At 37.5% G+C, this 19,668-nt stretch overlaps 1 protein-coding gene across 1 annotated transcript; it reads right to left on the reverse strand.

Moving 5' to 3' along the window:
• Positions 1-1,219: 1,219 nt before the first annotated feature.
• On the reverse strand, positions 1,220-1,924 carry LOC134219718 (uncharacterized). Its single transcript, XM_062698553.1, has 2 exons — positions 1,623-1,924; positions 1,220-1,559 (listed from the first exon to the last, which is right to left on the reverse strand). The coding sequence occupies exons 1-2, from the start codon at positions 1,826-1,828 to the stop codon at positions 1,304-1,306; spliced, it is 462 nt and encodes a 153-aa protein (XP_062554537.1). The 5' UTR covers positions 1,829-1,924; the 3' UTR covers positions 1,220-1,303.
• Between the last annotated feature and the right edge of the window lie 17,744 nt (positions 1,925-19,668).

Here is a 19,668-nt window from a genome sequence, read left to right on the forward strand (position 1 = left end):
GCGTCGCAGCATGCGTGAAATGATAAAAATGACAGTTGACCGTTACTTCGTATCGAGTTGTGCCCTTGAAAACGCGAGTTCTATCAAATATGGATTCTAGGGAGAGTGTCCTTAATGAGACAATTCCTTGTACAATTTTTCTTCTTCTTCTTCTTTAGCGTATCCCCCACTGGGACAATTCCGCTTCGTTGCTTATTGTTTATTCAGCACTTCCACAGTTATTAACCGCGAAGTTTCTAAACCAGGTTACCATTTTTGCATTCGTATATCATGAGGCTAACACGATGATACTTTTATGCCCAGGGAAGTCGAGACAATTTCCAAAACGAAAATTGTTTAGACCGGCACCGGGAATCGAACCCAACCACCCTCAGCATTGCTTCATAGCCATCTTACCGCTAGGCTAAGAAGGGCCTCTGTGTTCAATTAGGGTAAAGTGCCCAATAGTGGACCCCCAACCAATAGTGGACCCTCCAGTCATTTTTGCATTATTACAGCACAATGTAAATATTTTGCTATGAAATTCCTTCGGGAGAACCTACCTCACAGTTCTATGATTTGATTACATGAATTTGAAATGCTATGGAAAGTAAAATTAGATGATTTTTTCAATTCTATAAAAAAGTCCATTATAGGAATATTTTGGGGGTCCATAATAAGAAAGAAGAACGTCCCGAAATGGAACATAAAAGTTTAATGAAGTGTCGACTATAGGGAAGCAATTTCCTATTATGGACCCGCGGCGGGTCTACTATAGGGCGAATTCAGTCAGACTTTGAAATGTTAATTTCAACGAATAACGCCGAGTATTTGAGTGTTTTATGTATGTATCGTGAAGAAGAGATGCAGAGTTTGATATTAGATATCACGCAAAATTAATATTTTGAAAATTTCCACTCCTTATGTCAGGAAGAGTAAAATTTCGCTACTAGGGGGTCCACTATTGGGCATTGTACCCTACATTTTACATTTTAATAATAATAGTGTTACACTGTTACATTTTCAAATAATAGTGCAGCCACCTTGGCAGCCATACTTTCATAACTGCGTGCAGTGAATTTTCTTTAAATTCAATATATTTATCACATTCCTTTTGATTGTTTCGTATGAAATCTGAAACTTGAATTTCGTAGCTATTTGGATAGTATTTCTCATGGCTCATCTCCGCATTGGAATCAAACCAAAGAAAGTTTTAAAAACACATGTATTCAAATCAAAAATATATTTAAAAAATCCTGTTAAATTTAAAAGAAAGATTTAATTTCGGTTTACTTTAAGCTTGACAGTTAACTTATAAATAATACTAATTACTATTACTTCCCGCTCCACCGCTGGCACCTCCGGTGGAAGCTGTTCCGCCCGTGCTTGCAGCCGCTGGCACGGCTCCACCTTCCTTCAGCGGCGCTAAACGTCCATGTTTCTTCATCTGATCCAAAACGCCCGCGAAATTTGTCGTCTTCTTCTTGGCCGACCCCTTCGGACCGGTGTTCTGGGCGCGTACTCGCATCTGAGGCAATGCCGCATCGTCCATGAAGTCGAACTCTTTGTTTTTGGTTGGACTAGAAAATAAAAATAAAATCTCATTACACTGTCGATGATTAATAGAACGGCCGGGGACTCACGTATCCTTTTCCACCGGTTCTGCCACTTTGGGTTCGTCTTTCTGAACCGGTGAAGGTGGACGCCGGCCGGGACATTTCCAGATCAGTTCCAGTGGGTAGGTTCCGTTTTCCAGCGCGACGTAAGCGCTTTCCAGATCTTCCGGTGAGGGAATCAGATCATCCAGCTCACAGCACTGCATCGACCAGTTGTCATCATCGGTTCCCATTTTGATACTATCGAGGGGTCTTGCAAGGGAACACAATCGGAAAAACGATGAATCTGATTGCGTGTTATCACAACAGTATTTGTTTACAAACAAATTTGAAATCCATATCTCTCTCTCTTTCGATTTTCTCGCAGGCAGGGATGCCAGGGGATATTTTCAAATGTCTTCGCAGTTGAGTAAAAATGTCTTCAAATGTCTTCAATATCAAAATTATGATATCAGTGAAAAAATTTCAAAATCCAATAGATTTGTAATTTCAATCATCTCCTTGTTTTATGTATCGTTTATTTTTACACACTCAAATTGTTAGAATTCAAGAGAATATTCTTTTAAATCTTCATGAGTAAGGGAAATGACTTTCCCTTGGATTTTCTAATGAGTCTTTAAATATAATTCCAACGGTTTTTTCTAACTGAAATTCCTTGTGGAATTCTTCTGAATTTATTTTTGAAGAATTGCCTGTAGGGATTCGGAAAAATTCACCGTGAAATACCTGAAGAAACTTCCATAGGATTGGAACATCCAAAGCATTTTCTGAAGGAACTTTCAGATAAATTTCTGAAAGAACTTCCGGATGCTGAAATGCTAATGGAACTTCCGGAGGAATTACAGGATAATTACAGGGATTTTCTGGAAGAATTAATGAAGGATTAAGAATTCCTGGAGGATTTTCCTGAGGACTTCCGGAAGGATTTTCCTGAGCAATTACTGAAAGGGTTTCTGAAGAAATGTCTGAAGAAACTTCTGGATAACTTTCTGGAGGAACTTCCTGAGGTATTGCTCAGGAATATTGCACAGGAATTTCCGAAAGAATTACTGGAGGAAATATCAGAGAAACTCCAGAGTATAGTTCAAGAGGTATTATTGGAGAATCTTTCGGCAACATTCTCGGAGCATCATCAAGAGGAATTCCTGGAGAAACTTCCGGAAGGATTCTTAGAGGAATTTTCGAACGAATGCCTGCAGGAGCTTCGTGAGCAATTCCTGGAAGATCTGCTGGAGGAAGTCGTGAAAGAAACAAACTGAGGAATTTCTGAGGGAGCGACTGGAGGAATTTCCGACGGAATTCTTGGAGGATCTAACGGAGAAATTTCTGGACGAACTTATGGAGAAGCTGCTAGAGGTACTTCCAAAGGAAACTGGAGAAATTTTCTGAAAAATCTCCAAAGAAATTGCTGCACGAATTCCTGGAGGAATTTTATGGGAAATTTCAGAGAGAATACCAGACATGTATTTACTGGCGAAATTCTTAGAGGGATTCCCAGTTAAAATACTGGAAGAGTGCCCAAAATATTTCTTGGAAAATATCAAAGGAATTCAAGGAAGAATTCAACAAGGGACTGTAACGAGTTTACCCTGAACTTTCTACTGAGTCTTTAATAAAAATTCTGGCAGTTTTTTTTAGGAAATTCCTTTAATTTTATTTTCAGAATGTTCTCCTGAACAAATAAAAATAATTTACGATGGCTATTCTGAGAAACATCCATTTAACTCCAGAACAATTTCAATTTCTTGTCGACATTCGTAAGAATTTTCTATGGAAACTAAAGAAAATTTTCTGAGAAAATGAAAATAATTTCCTGTGAAAATTTTCGTAAAAAGAAGAGACATCCCTTAACTTCCAGACAGAACTGAGAGACAGAAAGACAGACCAATTTAGACTAATTTATTGTGGATGAATTCTTTGTAGGAGTTCAGATGATTTTCCTGCAAGAACTTAGAAATAATTTTGTGAAAATTAAGATGAATTTCTCGTTTAAATTTTTGGGGAATTCCTTTATTGCCAATACTGACATTATTATAAATTTTCAAAATAATTTGAAAAGAATTTCCAATTTCAATTCTCTTGAAATTTTATGAGAAATTCCTCGGACTATTAATGGGGAATTCTCTTTATTTTACACGATTTTTTGGGCCCCAAAATAAAGAATCGATATTCAATTTCTTTCAAAGAACGTCGAAGTTAATCATCCTGAACGCGTCAGTTTTCCACTTGCCTCAAAAATCGAAAGGAACATAGTTTAATTTGAAATTTAAAAATAGTTGAAAAATGCTTCCTCGACATTTTCGGTCTTGTTTGACGTACGGAATAATATGATTCAAACGCACTATCAAAACACCGCAGGGCACTTGACTCAACCTTTGACAGTTGAAATATGGGCCTGACGTTTTGGGCTGATGGTTCGTTCGTTCTGAAATGTTGCACAGCCCAAAATTTGCCTTAATATGTCTTAAATAAAAAATATTATTTTTACTGATTTAGACTTTCACCAGAATTTTTATAACTTTGGTTCAAGTATTCCTGACTATCGTTTGCAATCATAAACGAGGTAGGGCTTTGAAACCCAATTCTCCTTATTTTACACGAATTAATTTTTTAAAACGAATTTTCATTAATTTTTTTTTAAATCCACGGAAAAATCATCGAGTTCTTCAAAATTTATTCTTTTTCTCGACGGTTATTCTGGGAATACCGAAAAGATCAGATGAATTATAAATAAATTTAAAAAAAATGGTTCTAGCCCAACAACTCATAGTAAAATTCTTTTTTGCCATTTGAAATAAATTAGATCGGTCATTGCGTTCTGATACAATGATCGAAACATCTTTTTAGCAGACGCGTCGAAAACGGCACCGCTACCAACGAAAATTTAAACGAATGCTGCCATCGGAAGTTTTTCAACCAGCACATAACTAAAATGTGTTGCAGATGTCAACCTTATCAACCATCTAGTGTAAATGTGTTTTTACGTTTGAAATTTTATGAAACATTAGTCTATTATGTATAACTTTTGAAATATTTATATGATCTGCATATAGAAGTCACAAAATTTATAAGTTAGTCATCAAATTATATTTTCTATTCGCTGGCTTATTGATTGTCTTCAAGTACATATCTTTAAATAAGAAGGTAAGTCTTCAAATATTTTGAAAAGTCTTCAAAATGTCTTCATGAAATGAATGTCTTCACAGAGTTTCAAATGTCTTCAAATTGAAGACATGTCTTCAAATCTGGCATCCCTGCTCTCAGGTCAACAAAATTTTTGTGCCATGTACACAAGAAAAACAAAATGCTTAATAACTAATACATATACTCGAACAAAATTCAGTAAACATCACCGAATTAATATTAGTTTTGCCAACCACAAATTGCTGAAAAGGAAGTTTCGTGGTCCGCATTTCTGATTGATAACCAAGGGCAAATCAAAAGCTTATATCAATTTAATGATCATTTCATTGCTTAAAACAATATTACTCAATTTCCAAAATGTCTCATATTTATGCGACAGTGAGTAGTGTTTCATTTACTAGTAAGTAGATAAGAATGAGCGTGTATCAAATCAATTGCATACAAGTTAGGTCAACTAGAGTCAACTTGCTTACAATATCTACACCGGTGCCATCTGTTAGTCATTGTGCATAATAATGCGGTTAGAGTATTTCCACCTATTTCCACTAATAAGCGCATGCCACCAAAGACTAATGTCGTTGTGTGGATCCCTAAAAGTAGAATTTAGAAATTAATTTAATAAATCAAATACAGTCGCCTTTCCACATCTCGATATTGAAAGGACCATCAAGATAGGGAGAGATCGAGGAATGAAAGTAAAATTGGAATGGGTACTAGATTCAAAAAAGCTCGTTGCTATGGAAAACAACAACAAAACAAAATTTTCAAAACATTTAATGTCGTTTCCTGTTGTTGATGTGTTTGTTATTGTTGATGTGCTAGTAGCCTACAAATTTAACCATATCGACATAAGGAGAGTGAATTCTAACCAAAATATGATCAGAACCCATCGAGATAGAGAGATATCGAGATAGGGAGGTTATCGCGCATCCACGTTCCGAGTCGTGGGTAGGACACATAGGAAATGCCAATTTAGGAAACAGTAGCATTAAGCGATTCGCAGGCGTTACAAGACTATTGTGTCACTTACATCCGTTAACACAAATAATAATTTTGGACTGATCACTGGAAGCAAGGCACTCTTCAACAGTCGAGATCTGTCCTGGCCCCGTTCTTGTGAATGCTGGAGGGAAAAGAATGATTAGTTGGGACACCTATACTTAAGAAAGGAGCAGAGAACTCTACGCCCTCCCATCGGTGCCACGGGAGGTTATGGAACTGTTAGTGTGAAAGCTGTAACGGTAGGAATCGTTTTGGTAGAACGTGAAACACAGAAAGAACTAAGGCATACAGAATAGGAAAGGCCGAGCATGTGATCGAACCCATGATCTCCTGCTCATAGGCAGAAACGATCGCCGCTAGATTACCGATCATGTCTCCGATTTGGGCAACGGTTCTGGTATTGAGAAATCGATGAAAATGTTACCTATATTGTCGCTGAAAGCATAAGTGTACCATTCATTCATTCTTTTATTTAGTCTAAATCCAAACAGATAACACTGAATCAACAATATGACGCACAATACACGGTTCGAGGCCGCATCTCTCCATCCTCGAATACGCCCCACGCTCGCCAAGTCGTTTTGCACCTGGTCTGCCCAACTCGCTCGCTGCGCTCCACGCCGTCTCGTACCTGCCGGATCGTAAGCAAACACCATCTTTGCAGGGTTGCCATCCGGCATTCTTGCAACGTACCCTTCCGGCTTTAGCTACCTTCTGGATACTTGGTTCGCCGTAGAGCTGGGTGAGCTCGTGGTTCATCCTTCGTCGCCACACCGTCTTATTGTACACCGCCAAAAATGGTCTCAAGCATCAGTCTCTCGAATACTCCGAGTGCTTGCCAGTCCTCCTCAAGCATTGTCCATGTTTCATGTCCGTAGAGGACTACCGGTCTTATTAGCGTCTTGTACATGACACATTTGGTGCGGTGGCGAATCTTTTATGACCGCAGTTTCTTTTGGAGCCTAACATTGTTATCAGCCGTTAGCAAGGATCCGAGGTAGACGAATTCCTCGACCACCTCGAAGGTATCCCCGTCTATCGTAACACTGCTTCCCAGGCAGGCCTTGTCGCGCTCGGTTCCACCCACAAGCATGTACTTTGTCTTTGACGCATTCACCACCAGTCCAACTTTTGTTGCTTCACGTTTCAGGCGGGTGTACAGTTCTGCCACCTTTGCAAATGTTCGGCCGACAATGTCCATGTCATCCGCGAAGCAAATAAATTGACTGGATCTGTTGAAAATCGTACCCCGGCTGTTACACCCGGCTCTCCGCATGATTCCTTCTAGCGCAATGTTGAATAACAGGCACGAAAGTCCATCACCTTGTCTTAGTCCCCGGCGCGATTCGAACGAACTGAAGTGTTCGCCCGAAATCTTCACACAGTTTTGCACACCATCCACCGTTGCTTTGATCAGTCTGGTAAGCTTCGCAGAGAAGCTGTTCTCGTCCATAATTTTCCATAGCTCTACGCGGTCTATACTGTCGTATGCCGCCTTGAAATCAACGAACAGATGGTGCGTTGGGACCTGATATTCACGGCATTTTTGAAGGATTTGCCGTACAGTAAAGATCTGGTCCGTTGTCGAGCGGCCGTCAACGAAGCCGGCTTGATAACTTCCCACGAACTCGTTCACTAATGGTGACAGATGACGGAAGATGATCTGGGATATCACTTTGTAGGCGGCATTAAGGATGGTGATCGCTCGAAAGTTCTCACACTCCAGTTTGTCGCCTTTCTTGTAGATGGGGCATATAACCCCTTCCTTCCACTCCTCCGGTAGCTGTTCGGTTTCCCAGATTCTGACTATTAGTTTGTGCAGGCAAGTGACCAGCTTTTCCGACCCCATCTTGATGAGCTCAGCACCGATACCATCTTTATCAGATGCTTTATTGGTCTTGGCGTTGAATGGCATCCTTGACTTCCCTCAACGTGGGGGCTGGTTGGCTTCCATCGTCCGTCCTCCACTGCCTTAACTGTACCATGTTGATATGAAATCCATTTCGAAATGGAAAAGTTATGCTTGCAATATAAGCAATTCTAAAAATAATCAGAACTTGAAAAGTTCTAGCGGCCTGAATATTCATATAATTTGGTAAAATTTCCTCGATTCTAGGAGAAATCTTGCGTTTCCATTATTGATTATCGAATGTATTTACAAGCTTCCAGAAGAAGTCATCGGTCACAGAAATTAAAAAAAAAATCAGTGGTTTCAATCAATTTTTTCCAACTGCTAGAATTCTATTTTACCTCCAGGATTTAGCGATCCAAAGCAAACTACCAAAAACTCGCATGATTGTCAAAGAATCTTTTTTTTATTCTTTACTAGCAGACCCGGCGAACTTCATTTCGCTTAAAACTGACTTATTCGCTGATTAGTTCTCGAGTTATGTAGAAATTAGTGTTCCATTTGTATGGAAGCCCTCCTTTCCAAAGGGGGGAAGGGATCTCGAACCATCTTAAGATCATTTCCCGGCTCCAAAACATCTACATAGAAATTTTCACGCCGATCAGTTCAGTAGTTTCGGAGCCTATAAGTTTCAGCCAGACAGAAATTAATTTTTATGTATATAGATTAACGATACTTTTCAGACTCGTCTCGAAGAATCTGTTTTCTGAGCTCAGAACCCTTCAATAGCGGTCTTCATTTCAATAGACTTTTTGAGGTTAGAAGAAGATTTTTTCCGAGCGCTTTGAATAATCCTTTCAATCGTGCTTTATCATAACTTCTAAAATATTTAAATAATCGCATTTGCAGATTTCAACAACTTCAATTTCATTTGTGTAAAACATAGACATCTTTGAACGCTTTAGGGATTCTAAAGCTCCTGAAGTCCTAAACAACAATCAGTAGTCTATTGCTTTAGGATCCCAAAAACATCTATGATTATTGTTTGGACTCTGATTAACTTTAAAATCATCTTCTGCTAATACATAACTTCTTGCCATCCAATGACTTCATATGTTCTTACCAAAATCATGGGTAGGACAATGCTTTGACTGTCACACCCAGGAAAATTCATGCGTAGGACATGCGACATGTCCTACCTGTCCCACCCAATCCCGGCGCCACTGGAGATGTAGAAAGCCCAAATGTATGTAGATTGAAGGTACTGAGGAAACCATCGACATAGGGAGAGATATAGAGATATAAAACATCGAGATGTGGAAAGTCGACTGTATTAAGTAACTGATAGGAATGTTAAACCATATTGCAGACAAATTCTTGGATTGCAAAATTATGACATTTTAATGTTTTCATAAAATACAAACGGGTCAAAGCTTGCTAAGATCCAATCGTTAAGTGTCAAGAGTGTTAATTCAAAGAATTATGGCACTGTAGCGTAAAAAGCTGGATTAAAAATGCTTCAATTTAATTAAAATAAATTTATCAAAATATATTGTTATTTTTGTACCAGTGTAACAAAAAAATCGATAAAGAAAAATAGAGAATGACAACTTCAAATTTCCATTTCACTTTGTTGTTCATTCGAGACCAATTTGCGATTTGGGCGTAGCCTATTTTGTAAACAAACATTGTTTCATAGGTTCCGAAGAATGCAAGTGCTTTAACTAATTCCCTTACCTGATAGAGGAAAGCTTATTTTGTTTGATACATATCGTGGTTTTCCCGGGAAATGCTTGTTTTAGCAGGAATTCGCTTTCCAATGTTTGTTTACAAAATAAGCTACGCCTAAATCGCAAATTAGTCCCGAATTTGCTTCGCGGCACAAAAAAAAGTTCGATGCATCAATAAACAGCGTTTGGTATAATAATTATAGTTTTCATTCTGAAGAAGTTAGTTAGCTTGGTGAAGTTTGTGGCAGGATAAATTCCGTATAATGACAGATCACTGCTTTATTCCAGAGATCGACAAGAAAGTGCTGGAGGGAACTCCCAACAACCAATCAGTGGTGTTGAGTCTTCCGCTTGAAATCTACAATGAGCAAGCGGACGCTGTGAGGGCACTGCTGCTGATGGATGTCACGTTCATAAAGCACCAGCTTGCCTTGATTCAGGAGGGATTGCAATCGAGCACATCATCACCTTCTTCGTCCTTCGTAAACTTCGAAGCAATCCGAATCCTTATCCCTTTGGGCCTAACCGATGCTCTGATCGAATTCGAAAAGTTGTTGATGAAAAATAACAACAAACCGAAATTCGTGAGTTGTAGAATGTTTCAATATTGTTTCTTCAATACAACTTTTAATCTTCAACAATCAAGTCTCTAAAAGAGATTGCTACATCTTTTATTGAAAGAGTATATGATCTCAAATTGCAACTTCTAGTGAACTATTCGGGAACTAGCGGAAGACAGCGGCTTTCAAAAGCTTAAGGTAGCACCTCGGGAATTTGTCCGGGTAATTTTTCTCCATGTATTTTTACATATGCGACGTTTTCGGGATTTGGGCCAAAACATAAACGGGAAACCAAAATCCCGGCCCCATTTAAAATGTACGGGGCCCAAAATACGGCGGAAATTTTTCCCGAGGTGTAAAGTAACCTTTATGCAAATGCTGATAAGTAAAGCCCCCTACGCAATGCAGCGGAACAGCGACGGAAACGGCAATATTTGACAGTTAGCCCATATACTTTCTCTCCTTTTCTGGAACCTAAGCTTAATTTTATTATTTTTTATTTTGTTCGTCAGACTTATAACATTGTTTATGTATCAGCATATTTTTTCAGACAATCTTTTTGAGAGCAACGATAATCCAACAGCACTTGAACAGCTCTTGCATGCGCGGAATCTCGGTACCAGATGCAGCATGCCTGTGATTGCATTAAAAGCAACAAACGCAGACAAAGTGGGTCCGTCAGCCGAAAGAGGAGAAAGCGTATAAAGTTCGTAACCGTGGAATAAAAAAAACAGATAAATACTAGCGGTGTTGATGCCTTTCTCGATGGAATCATTTGATTTCGATTTATTTTGATACCAAAAAAATAATTGCCTATCTTACAGCGTATTAACTATGTTGGACATTATCGCAATGTACAAACCTTGTGTGGCTTGAAGACCATTTGCATTATAACTTTTGAATGCAATGACGGATCGTTATCAAATTCAACGTGGCGCCAACTCGCGTCCGAAAGGATCGATACACACGTAAATCGAACTACCCAAAATATGACGATCGTTTTAAGGCTCCCCCAAACCTAAGCGATTTCATCGCCGCGACGGCGACAACTAGTCGCCGCGATTCTATCGTTGGGTCGCTGCAGGCAATGCTCTATTTACGCTTCCATACCAATGGCGACAGAATCGCTGTCGCCAAGCGCTAGAATCGCGTCGCGACTGTCGCATCGCGTGTGTTTGGGGGAACCTTTACACACACTTCAAAATGTCATCATGAAAAAAATAGGGATGCTTGATGTTTTTTTTGCAAACTTAATCGATTATGTTTAATCGAATGCAAATGGAAAATCAAATGTTGTAGCAGAAGTGTGGTAGGCATATTTTTGTGGAAATGTATAATAAATTTGATATAGCTCGTTGAACTGTATCCGGCGGGACCATGCCGGTGCACCTACTCGCTCTCTGTTTCCATGTTGCTGTTTGCTCATTTGACTGCAACACTTTTATCAAATGTACTAATGTCGCGCTAATCTTTTCCTAGAATGCTGCGGCGGTCTTACTCTCGCAGGCTCGACTGCTAAAATAAACGTCAAGATAGCCGCCGTGTTAAAAGATAGGCAGAATTTTCCCGCTCAAAACAAAACCACGTGCTTTTCGCGAAATGACAACAGTGTTCGATTGTATTAGTGAGAGGCAACCGGAGTCACTGAGTACATGGAGAGTGTTTATGATGGCAAGTGCATACAGTGGGTGAGATTTTCATTGACACTGTTGTGTTTAGTGACCGTTGCGATTACCTGAGAAGCAACCATAGCAGGAAGCCGCAGTATTCTATTTTATCTCGAGATGCATAATATATTAACAATATGATTCACTTTCACGATATTCTGGCGACCCCACATGTGGCGCCACGATACACGATACACGTTATAATTAAACTACCCAACATATGACGATCGTTATACACACACACCAAAGACTAATTAAGACGTTCATGTCCCATACAAATGCCAGTTTTTTCAGTGCTCATGAAGTACTAGATCATAAAACTACACAACCTCATTTAGAAATCACCTTGAATCATGTACTAAGTTTTGCGACTGGTACTCCTTAATAAGTTGCTATGGCAACTGTTCAATTGTTATGTAAATCATAACATTGGAAAAAATGGAAATGTCGAGGGAAATGTTCATTTCAATGTTCAAAAATGTAATAAAATATTCTTCTGTTCCAGATTATATTCAATCTAAAAGTTAGCAGCGATACCGTATACTGTAAGTTTTGGATTACCACGTGAAAGTGTTCAAGAGTTTCGAGGAAATGGCGTGTGTGTTGAACGAAAGGCAATTGACCGGTATATACCCGTTGTGAATGACCCCTCCTCGTAACCCAATACGAACGAATTTCTCATGGAAGTTCCGAATCCTACCATTACTCAGAAATCCATTTTCGTTTGAATTAAATCTGCTTCCAAATGATCAAACAATCATAAACCTTCATTCTAGATTAGATTAACGTCTCCAGTTTCACTGCCTGTCCGTAATATGTCTAACAACACGACTACGAGAGTTGCAGAGAACAGCTGTTCATTTCGTCACTCCTGCTTATCAAATGTGGGATCAGATGTACCATTCATCACACTGTGACGACAATTCGGGTTGTCAGAAATAAACGCAACCAACCTATTCTGTTCTATTCGGTGATTTCGAGAATTGATCCTTTCTCCTCGTGTTTTACTAATATCTATTAAGATTGCTTGTCATAAGACGAGTTTATACAATCCCATTGAATACCACCACTTAATTCTTAATTCGTCTGAAGACGGCCTTACTGTTGAGGCCGAAATACGTATCTGTCAAGATACAATTAAGTGGTGCAATTCAATGGGATTGTATAAACTCGTCTTATGACAAGTGAAGACATTCCACTAAAAAGCTCAAAATAATTTTCTTATTAAGATTGATTATGTACGAATTCGTGCGATAGATATTTGACTGTTCAGACAGTCAATCAAAATCAAAATGCAAATTTTAGAGAGCCTCATGGAATCTATAAAGAATCTCATGGATAGGATCAGTGGATAGTACTACAGGAGTTTTCTAATATGACCGACTCTGATTGAAAACCTCTAATACCTTGGACCACGAAATATTAGAGTACAACATATCTTTTTTCTCGAATTTTAATAATGATTTTTTGAGCATTTCAATAGTTTTAGATTTTTAGAAATTGGGTAAATGTTATTTGAATCCATTCTTGTACATGTAGCGTGAAGAGGAGATTTGGAAGTAGATCTACATGAAAAAAAAAATTGTAGATGATTATTATTACCAGAACAATAATGTTTAATTTATTAGTGGTTCTTGATGCTAGATGCGCAACGAGCAAGATTCTGTAGACTGCATGGTTGGCATCGTGCGTTAACAGACGTATTAGATTCTGCAGAGGCTAGTGTGGCCTTAGCTTGAATAAGTGATAATGCTAGATTGCTTTGAGAATAGGTCGTATGTGCAAAAGAGAGATTCTCTTTGTTCACGCTATCTTTCGCTAATAGTTCGGCAAGTTTAGCATTTTCTGCTACATTTTCACTTTAGCACGCTAGACAAAGTTATTGTCTTTAGATATCTGCCAAAAAATCCAACATAAATTTGTGTATAGCTTTGTAATAATCGAAAGAGAATGTAACCGAAGAGAGGCTCTCTTTTGCACATACGACCTATTCTCAAAGCACTCTAGAATGATTCTTATTACAAAGAATGTTTATGATGCCCATGAATTTTGTACCGCTATAAAAAGGAAAGCTAATTTTTCTGAAATGTGGTCTGGTCTTTTGATGCACAAATAAATATGCTGTGCAAACAATCATCCTACGAGCATATTCTCACTATTTCCTTCAAACAATAATAATATATCAAATAACCTCAAATTAGTAAAGATAAACTGCAGGAATTTTTTTTCCGACATTCCAAAACAAACATGTTTTTCACATTCCGTACAGAAGCTTGTTTGGTTACTATTGGTTACTACTTCACAGGACTCATCAAGGTAGATAAAAAGTGGGGTTTTATCATAGCTGTCAAATTTGGGTACCGAGGGACCGTATGCAGTACTAGAAGTGGTCCCTCGGATGAGCTCGACAGTGTCGTCTTAATTAGTCTTTGCACACACTTACGGAGCCGAATTTATTGAATTCAACATTTGGCTAGCAAACATTACCGCTAGGCAATGGTTAAACTCACTGGTATTTTTTAACAGCAAGGAAGTGACCCTGATCAATTTACTTATGTTTTGTTACACTTTTTGACTTTAAATGTAAGTTCACAAAATTCGTAGAGATTTATAGATTTATGATTTATAGATATACAGATGCATAAGAGTTTACAAAATGATTGTTTGAGCTCGAAAAACGATGGAATTCCGACATTCAAGACTTAAGGATTTTTGAAAACGTAACGATTTTTATCACATTTTCAAGGATGATATGATCAAAATATTTTACCTACTTGTGAGATGAGCATTAGGGTGGTTCAAAAAATTGATATTGATCCACAGTGCTCATCTGATTCTTTACCATGTTCTGAGTTTCCCCTGAAAATTTGAGCTCATTTGGATTAAAACTGATTTAGTACAAGCCGTTTAAAATTTGCATGCAAATTAGTATGGAGAAAATTATTTTTTCGTTGTACTGTTAATGAAGTTTCCCCATCAAGCGCAGGTTAAAAGAAAACCTACATAGCTAAAAGGAATACTCAACAGCTTTCACTCAGTTTAAACCGCATCTCAATTAATCGTTCCAATAATTCATGATTAGACAATGAAAACATTGTAAAACACTTTTTTGGTAGCTGATTTGCATTATAAATGTATTAGGGAGAAATATCAATATATTCAAGGGAGATCAGGGATATTTCTGTTACAATTATTTTAAATTGATATTTGAAAACCATCCCTAGAGCGGAATAAAACTTGTAATGTTCCTTAGGATATCACCGCATGGCTAAGGAAGGCTTTTATATTACTATGGTAGATTATTGTTTAGCATGATCAATCGTTTTGAATAATTTTATGACACCAGTTAAACTTATTCATTCGCACAACAAGTTTCAATTTTGGCAAGTGTTGAGAAAGAATTGGGTATATATATAAAAAAGATATCGAACCAGTGCATAATCTCCATCCAAGCGTTTCTCAGCTATTTTCAGAGGATTTCATACATTTATCTAGTTTGGCTTCGTTATGCTCTTTGACGCTTGAGCTTGAGCTTGAACAAGTTATTTAGACTTTAACTTGGTAATAATTGATTCCTCCTTAATTTTTTATATGATGATTGGAAGAAAAAAATCGAGGAAACTCATTTAGTAGTAACGTGGTAAATAATTGACTGTTTTACAACTAAAAGGTTCCGTTTAAGGGAGAAAAAAAAGTTGTTTGGGACCCTCGGTAGATTTTTTCCAAATAGTCACTAAATGAAAGCTTAAAGGGTCAAACACAATGGACACGTTTGCGTGCGTTTTGACAGTTTTCCCATGTGTTTGGCCCATAAGAGCTATATCTTCACGTAGTGAAAGTATTAGCGATTTTTTTTTGTCACACACCGCGTTGAATTATCTTGATTTTAAAAATCAAAAAGATCAAATTAACTCGCATGCATAATTCCATTTTTGAGAATTCCCAAATTGTTATCAAGTCGTGAATATGATTTGACAGAGAGAAACGTACTTTTGTGAACAAACTGCCCGATATGAGAGTCTGATATAAATACAATTCAAACATAATTACGTTTGTGGTACAATCTCTGTATATAAAAATGAGTTTGCATTTCCTTTGAGGCAATATAACTCACGAACGGGTTGACCGATCTGTACGGGTTTCTCATTAATCGATTCGTCTTGAGGACTGCTGTGTTATAAAATATCACTAAATTTTGAGGAGAAAGTTGAGAAATTGTGAAAATACAATTTTGATGCGAGTTGTAAGGAAACCCAATACGATCGCGCTAAAAATGATCTAGAGTACGGCGCTGAATGAACTCAACAATTGATAGTAAGAATGCAAAATATAGTTGACTCTGTAAATCTCGATGTTCTATATCTCGATATCTCTCCATATCTCGATGGTCCCTTCAATATCAATGGTCCCTTCAATAGTATAATCCCGAGCAAGGTCGGGTACGTTCAACTAGTTTTTCTTGCGAAAGTATCGAAAAATAATCTGTTAAATCCCAAAAAATATCTGATATTGGATGCGAAATCGAGAAAGCACAATAAAATAGGCGTAATTAAGTTTAGCCGAAATATCTTACCGTAATGCTACGTTTTGAAAGGGCAAGTGAATTGATCAGCTTAGTTTAATGCAATTTACTTGCCATGAGTTGAACATGTTCAACTTACTGTCCGTTCAAGTGAGTTGAGCGAAGGTGTTTGGACACGTTTAATCCAAGCGACTTGTTCAATTCACTTTCCATGTCTAAATGTAACCAAATAATCATACCCATTATGATAAGCGTAACATAACAAAACGCAATCGGATGAGTGTCATCTTTATGGCTTTCCACTCAAGATACATATTCATTCAATCAATGGTGGGCAGCAAAAAGTTTTCAATTCATAATAAGTTGCAACGCAGGTGTTAAGTTCCAGTAGGTATTTAGGACACCGAAGAGGAAGAAGAATGATGCATTGGAATAATATCGATAATATTCAGAAAGAATTAAATAAATTTCTTGCTGAAGAAAATGATAGAAATGTTTACAGTGGAACAATCATTTTAATGTTTGCGGAACAGCTTTCACAGTTTGAACGATTGAAGCAAAGGTGTAGTTTATCTGCTTTGCACTGCTTTATCAAAATATTCACAGTAGTGTTTGCATTTAACAAAGTCGATATTCCGGTAATCGATTTATTGAAAAATGTATGGACATCCCCACACTGTAAAATGTCATCGAACAACTGTATGACTACTCACCGGAAGATGGCAGGAGGGTTTTCCAGCACAAGCTAGAAAAAAACATGTTTAGATTCCTCTTTGCTCGCTAGATGATGTTGTTATCACCGGCAAATTGTTCGCCATTTCGTTGTATGAAAAAACTAGAAGTGAACCATATTGTTAATATAATATATTTGATATTTCCCAATGTGAAAATCATAAGCAAAGTTGAGTAAATCGTAAAAAACTAAAGCAAAGATTTGTATAAGAATTTCGCATAGGCAGTTAACAACACGCAATACGCCTACTATGCAGGACAACGTCTGCCGGGTCGACTAGTTTCAAATAGGTTTCAAATAAAGTTTGACAGAAAGAATTAAACCGTCTAAGACGAATTAAGTACTCTCCATTTAATTCCACCAGTTAATTTTCGTTATCTTTGCAGATACGTATTTCGACCACACAGTTGTGGTCTAAATACGTATCTGCAAAGATAACGAAAATTAACTGGTGGAATTAAATGGACAGTACTTAATTCGTCTTAGACGGTTGAATACATTCCACTAAAAGAGCTTTATATATTTTTCAGAAAGAATCATTTAATATTGATAGTAAGGATTTGTAAGGTAAGACCATAAAACGTTCGTCCGAAAGTATTTTTTTGCTTTCGAAAAGAACATTTCATTTTTGAAAATATTTTCATTTATTCAAAGACGAAATGTGCACAAGTGTCTTATCAAGGTTCGTATTATAAATCAAATTTGACCAGAATATTGTTTGAATTAAGATAATATACGGACGAGTACCATAATGGTTGATGTTAGGGGAGCGTCCACAAATTACGTAACGCTTTGAGGGGGGAGGGGGGGTTGGCCAAAGTGTGACGATCCATACAAAATTTTCAGACGTTTCATACAAAAAGTGTGACATAGGGGGGAGGGGGGGGTTGAAAATGCCCAATTTTTGCGTTACGTAATTAATGGATCTTCCCTAGGAACCTTATGATAATAACAGAACATATCCTGTCAAAGCCGTCTTCTCCTCCATATCAAGGAAGAATACAAACATTGAGGAAATGTAGCACAAAGCGGAGCTCATCTGTAAACAGCAGATCTTACTCTTGAACGAAAGCAGATGTTGAAAATTTGCCATTTGATGCTCGTGATGACGTTTTGCAGAAAGAGGTAACGCCTTTCGAACTTTAGTAGAGAAAATTCACAGACTTTTCAACAACTAATTTATAGTAAATATCAATCCCCTTAGGTCGAGAATATATATATTTTTATCCTAAGTTATTATTTCAAGTAATGATTTTGAGTTTCGCATAATTGTTTTATTTCCCGGGATCCCGGGAAGTTAACATTTTATTTCCCGTTTCCCGGGAAGTTGATTCCCGGGAAAAATGGAACCCCTATTACCGAGCAAAATGTAACTTTGCATTTTTGGTATTTCATGGATAAGAAAAAAATAAAAGAAAAGCTTTTTCGTTCGGAAATATGTTTATTTAAAAAAAAAGTTATTTCCGCAGTGTTTTAAACAAAACCGACTAAGTCGGTGGGAATGATTCTAGATGTTCCCTTATATATAACCTCGTATAGAACGGAACGGCGACTGTAACGGCATGATTAGATGTGCCTTTCTTGCAAAAACCCTACCGTTACCATCACCGTTCCTTTTCATTGCATTCGATACTTGATCCAATGGGTACAATGGTGCGCATCGGGTAATGTGAATCGAGCAGGTGGAAGATCAGTTCGATACCTTCCGTAGACTGCGTGTTGGCGATGAGCAGCAACATATTGATTTCTTTTATCCTCGTTACGGGGACGAAACAACTTCAACGATGCAGCAAACTTCCTAAAATTCAAGTAAAGGTTTAATATATTTTATATTTTATTTTATATATTAAAGCGACCGAACTCGCTTCGATACTTACCGGATTATCCACCAGCAAAAACTTTTTTTGGCTGGACATCTAAATATGCGCACAAACTACGATTTAAAATCCGAAAAAAAATAATACACAATATGGCGTCATGCATGCGTCTACTGGGACCTGACCTCGGTAAAAGTATTACCGTCAGCTCAGCAAAGCACATTCGTTTTACTGATTGCTCGGTATTTTTTTTTGACATTTATAAACAGATTTTATTAAACAGAGCAACTCGGTTATTTTATTTATAAAAACCCTGTAAACTGTATTACATTGCTGAGAAGTCGGTATAATATATTACAAGCATCAGTAAATTCTTCAAAATTAACCGATCTCTCGGTTAAAATTCATGATTACCGGGCAAAATCGGTAAAAAATATTACCGAGGCAGAAATCTCGATTTAAATGTGTAACCTTAAGATTAGACATCTCACACTAGCGCATTCTACTGACATCGTCAAACTAATCAGCACTTCGTGCAACTTGAACGCGAGATGGTGATAAAGTAACTGGGTGATGAAATTTTCAGGAAATGGTTCTAACTGTTACTTCTGTTTGTCTGTGGTTCAAGGCTCCACATAAAATGAACCGTTTGTTTGAGAAACTGCATATGTAACATTTTTGGCCAAAATGAGATTTTTATATATTCTGAATCCTCGTCCAAAAATACATATTCTGGCAAAAAATACGAAAAAAATTTTTGTTCAGGAATATATGAAAAAATTTCGTTTGTTTGAGAAACTACGTATGTCCACGTACTTTGAAGAGCAATTGTGGAGTACTGCTTACATTTTTTGCACTGAAAGTGCCCCAGGGCGTTGAGTTTTGCCAAAAACTATTGATCTGTATCGAAGAAATCGAAAGATTCGGTGCAAGTTTGTTAAAAAACAGTTTTTTGTTGTTTTCTCGAAATAGTGTAAAATGGACTTATGCAGTTTCTCAAACAAATGATTCAAATATATTCTGCAGCTGTTTGTTGATTTGGTTTCACA

Source organism: Armigeres subalbatus, chromosome 3, assembly GCF_024139115.2.
Source record: "Armigeres subalbatus isolate Guangzhou_Male chromosome 3, GZ_Asu_2, whole genome shotgun sequence".
In the NCBI taxonomy this organism is placed as follows: domain Eukaryota; kingdom Metazoa; phylum Arthropoda; class Insecta; order Diptera; family Culicidae; genus Armigeres; species Armigeres subalbatus.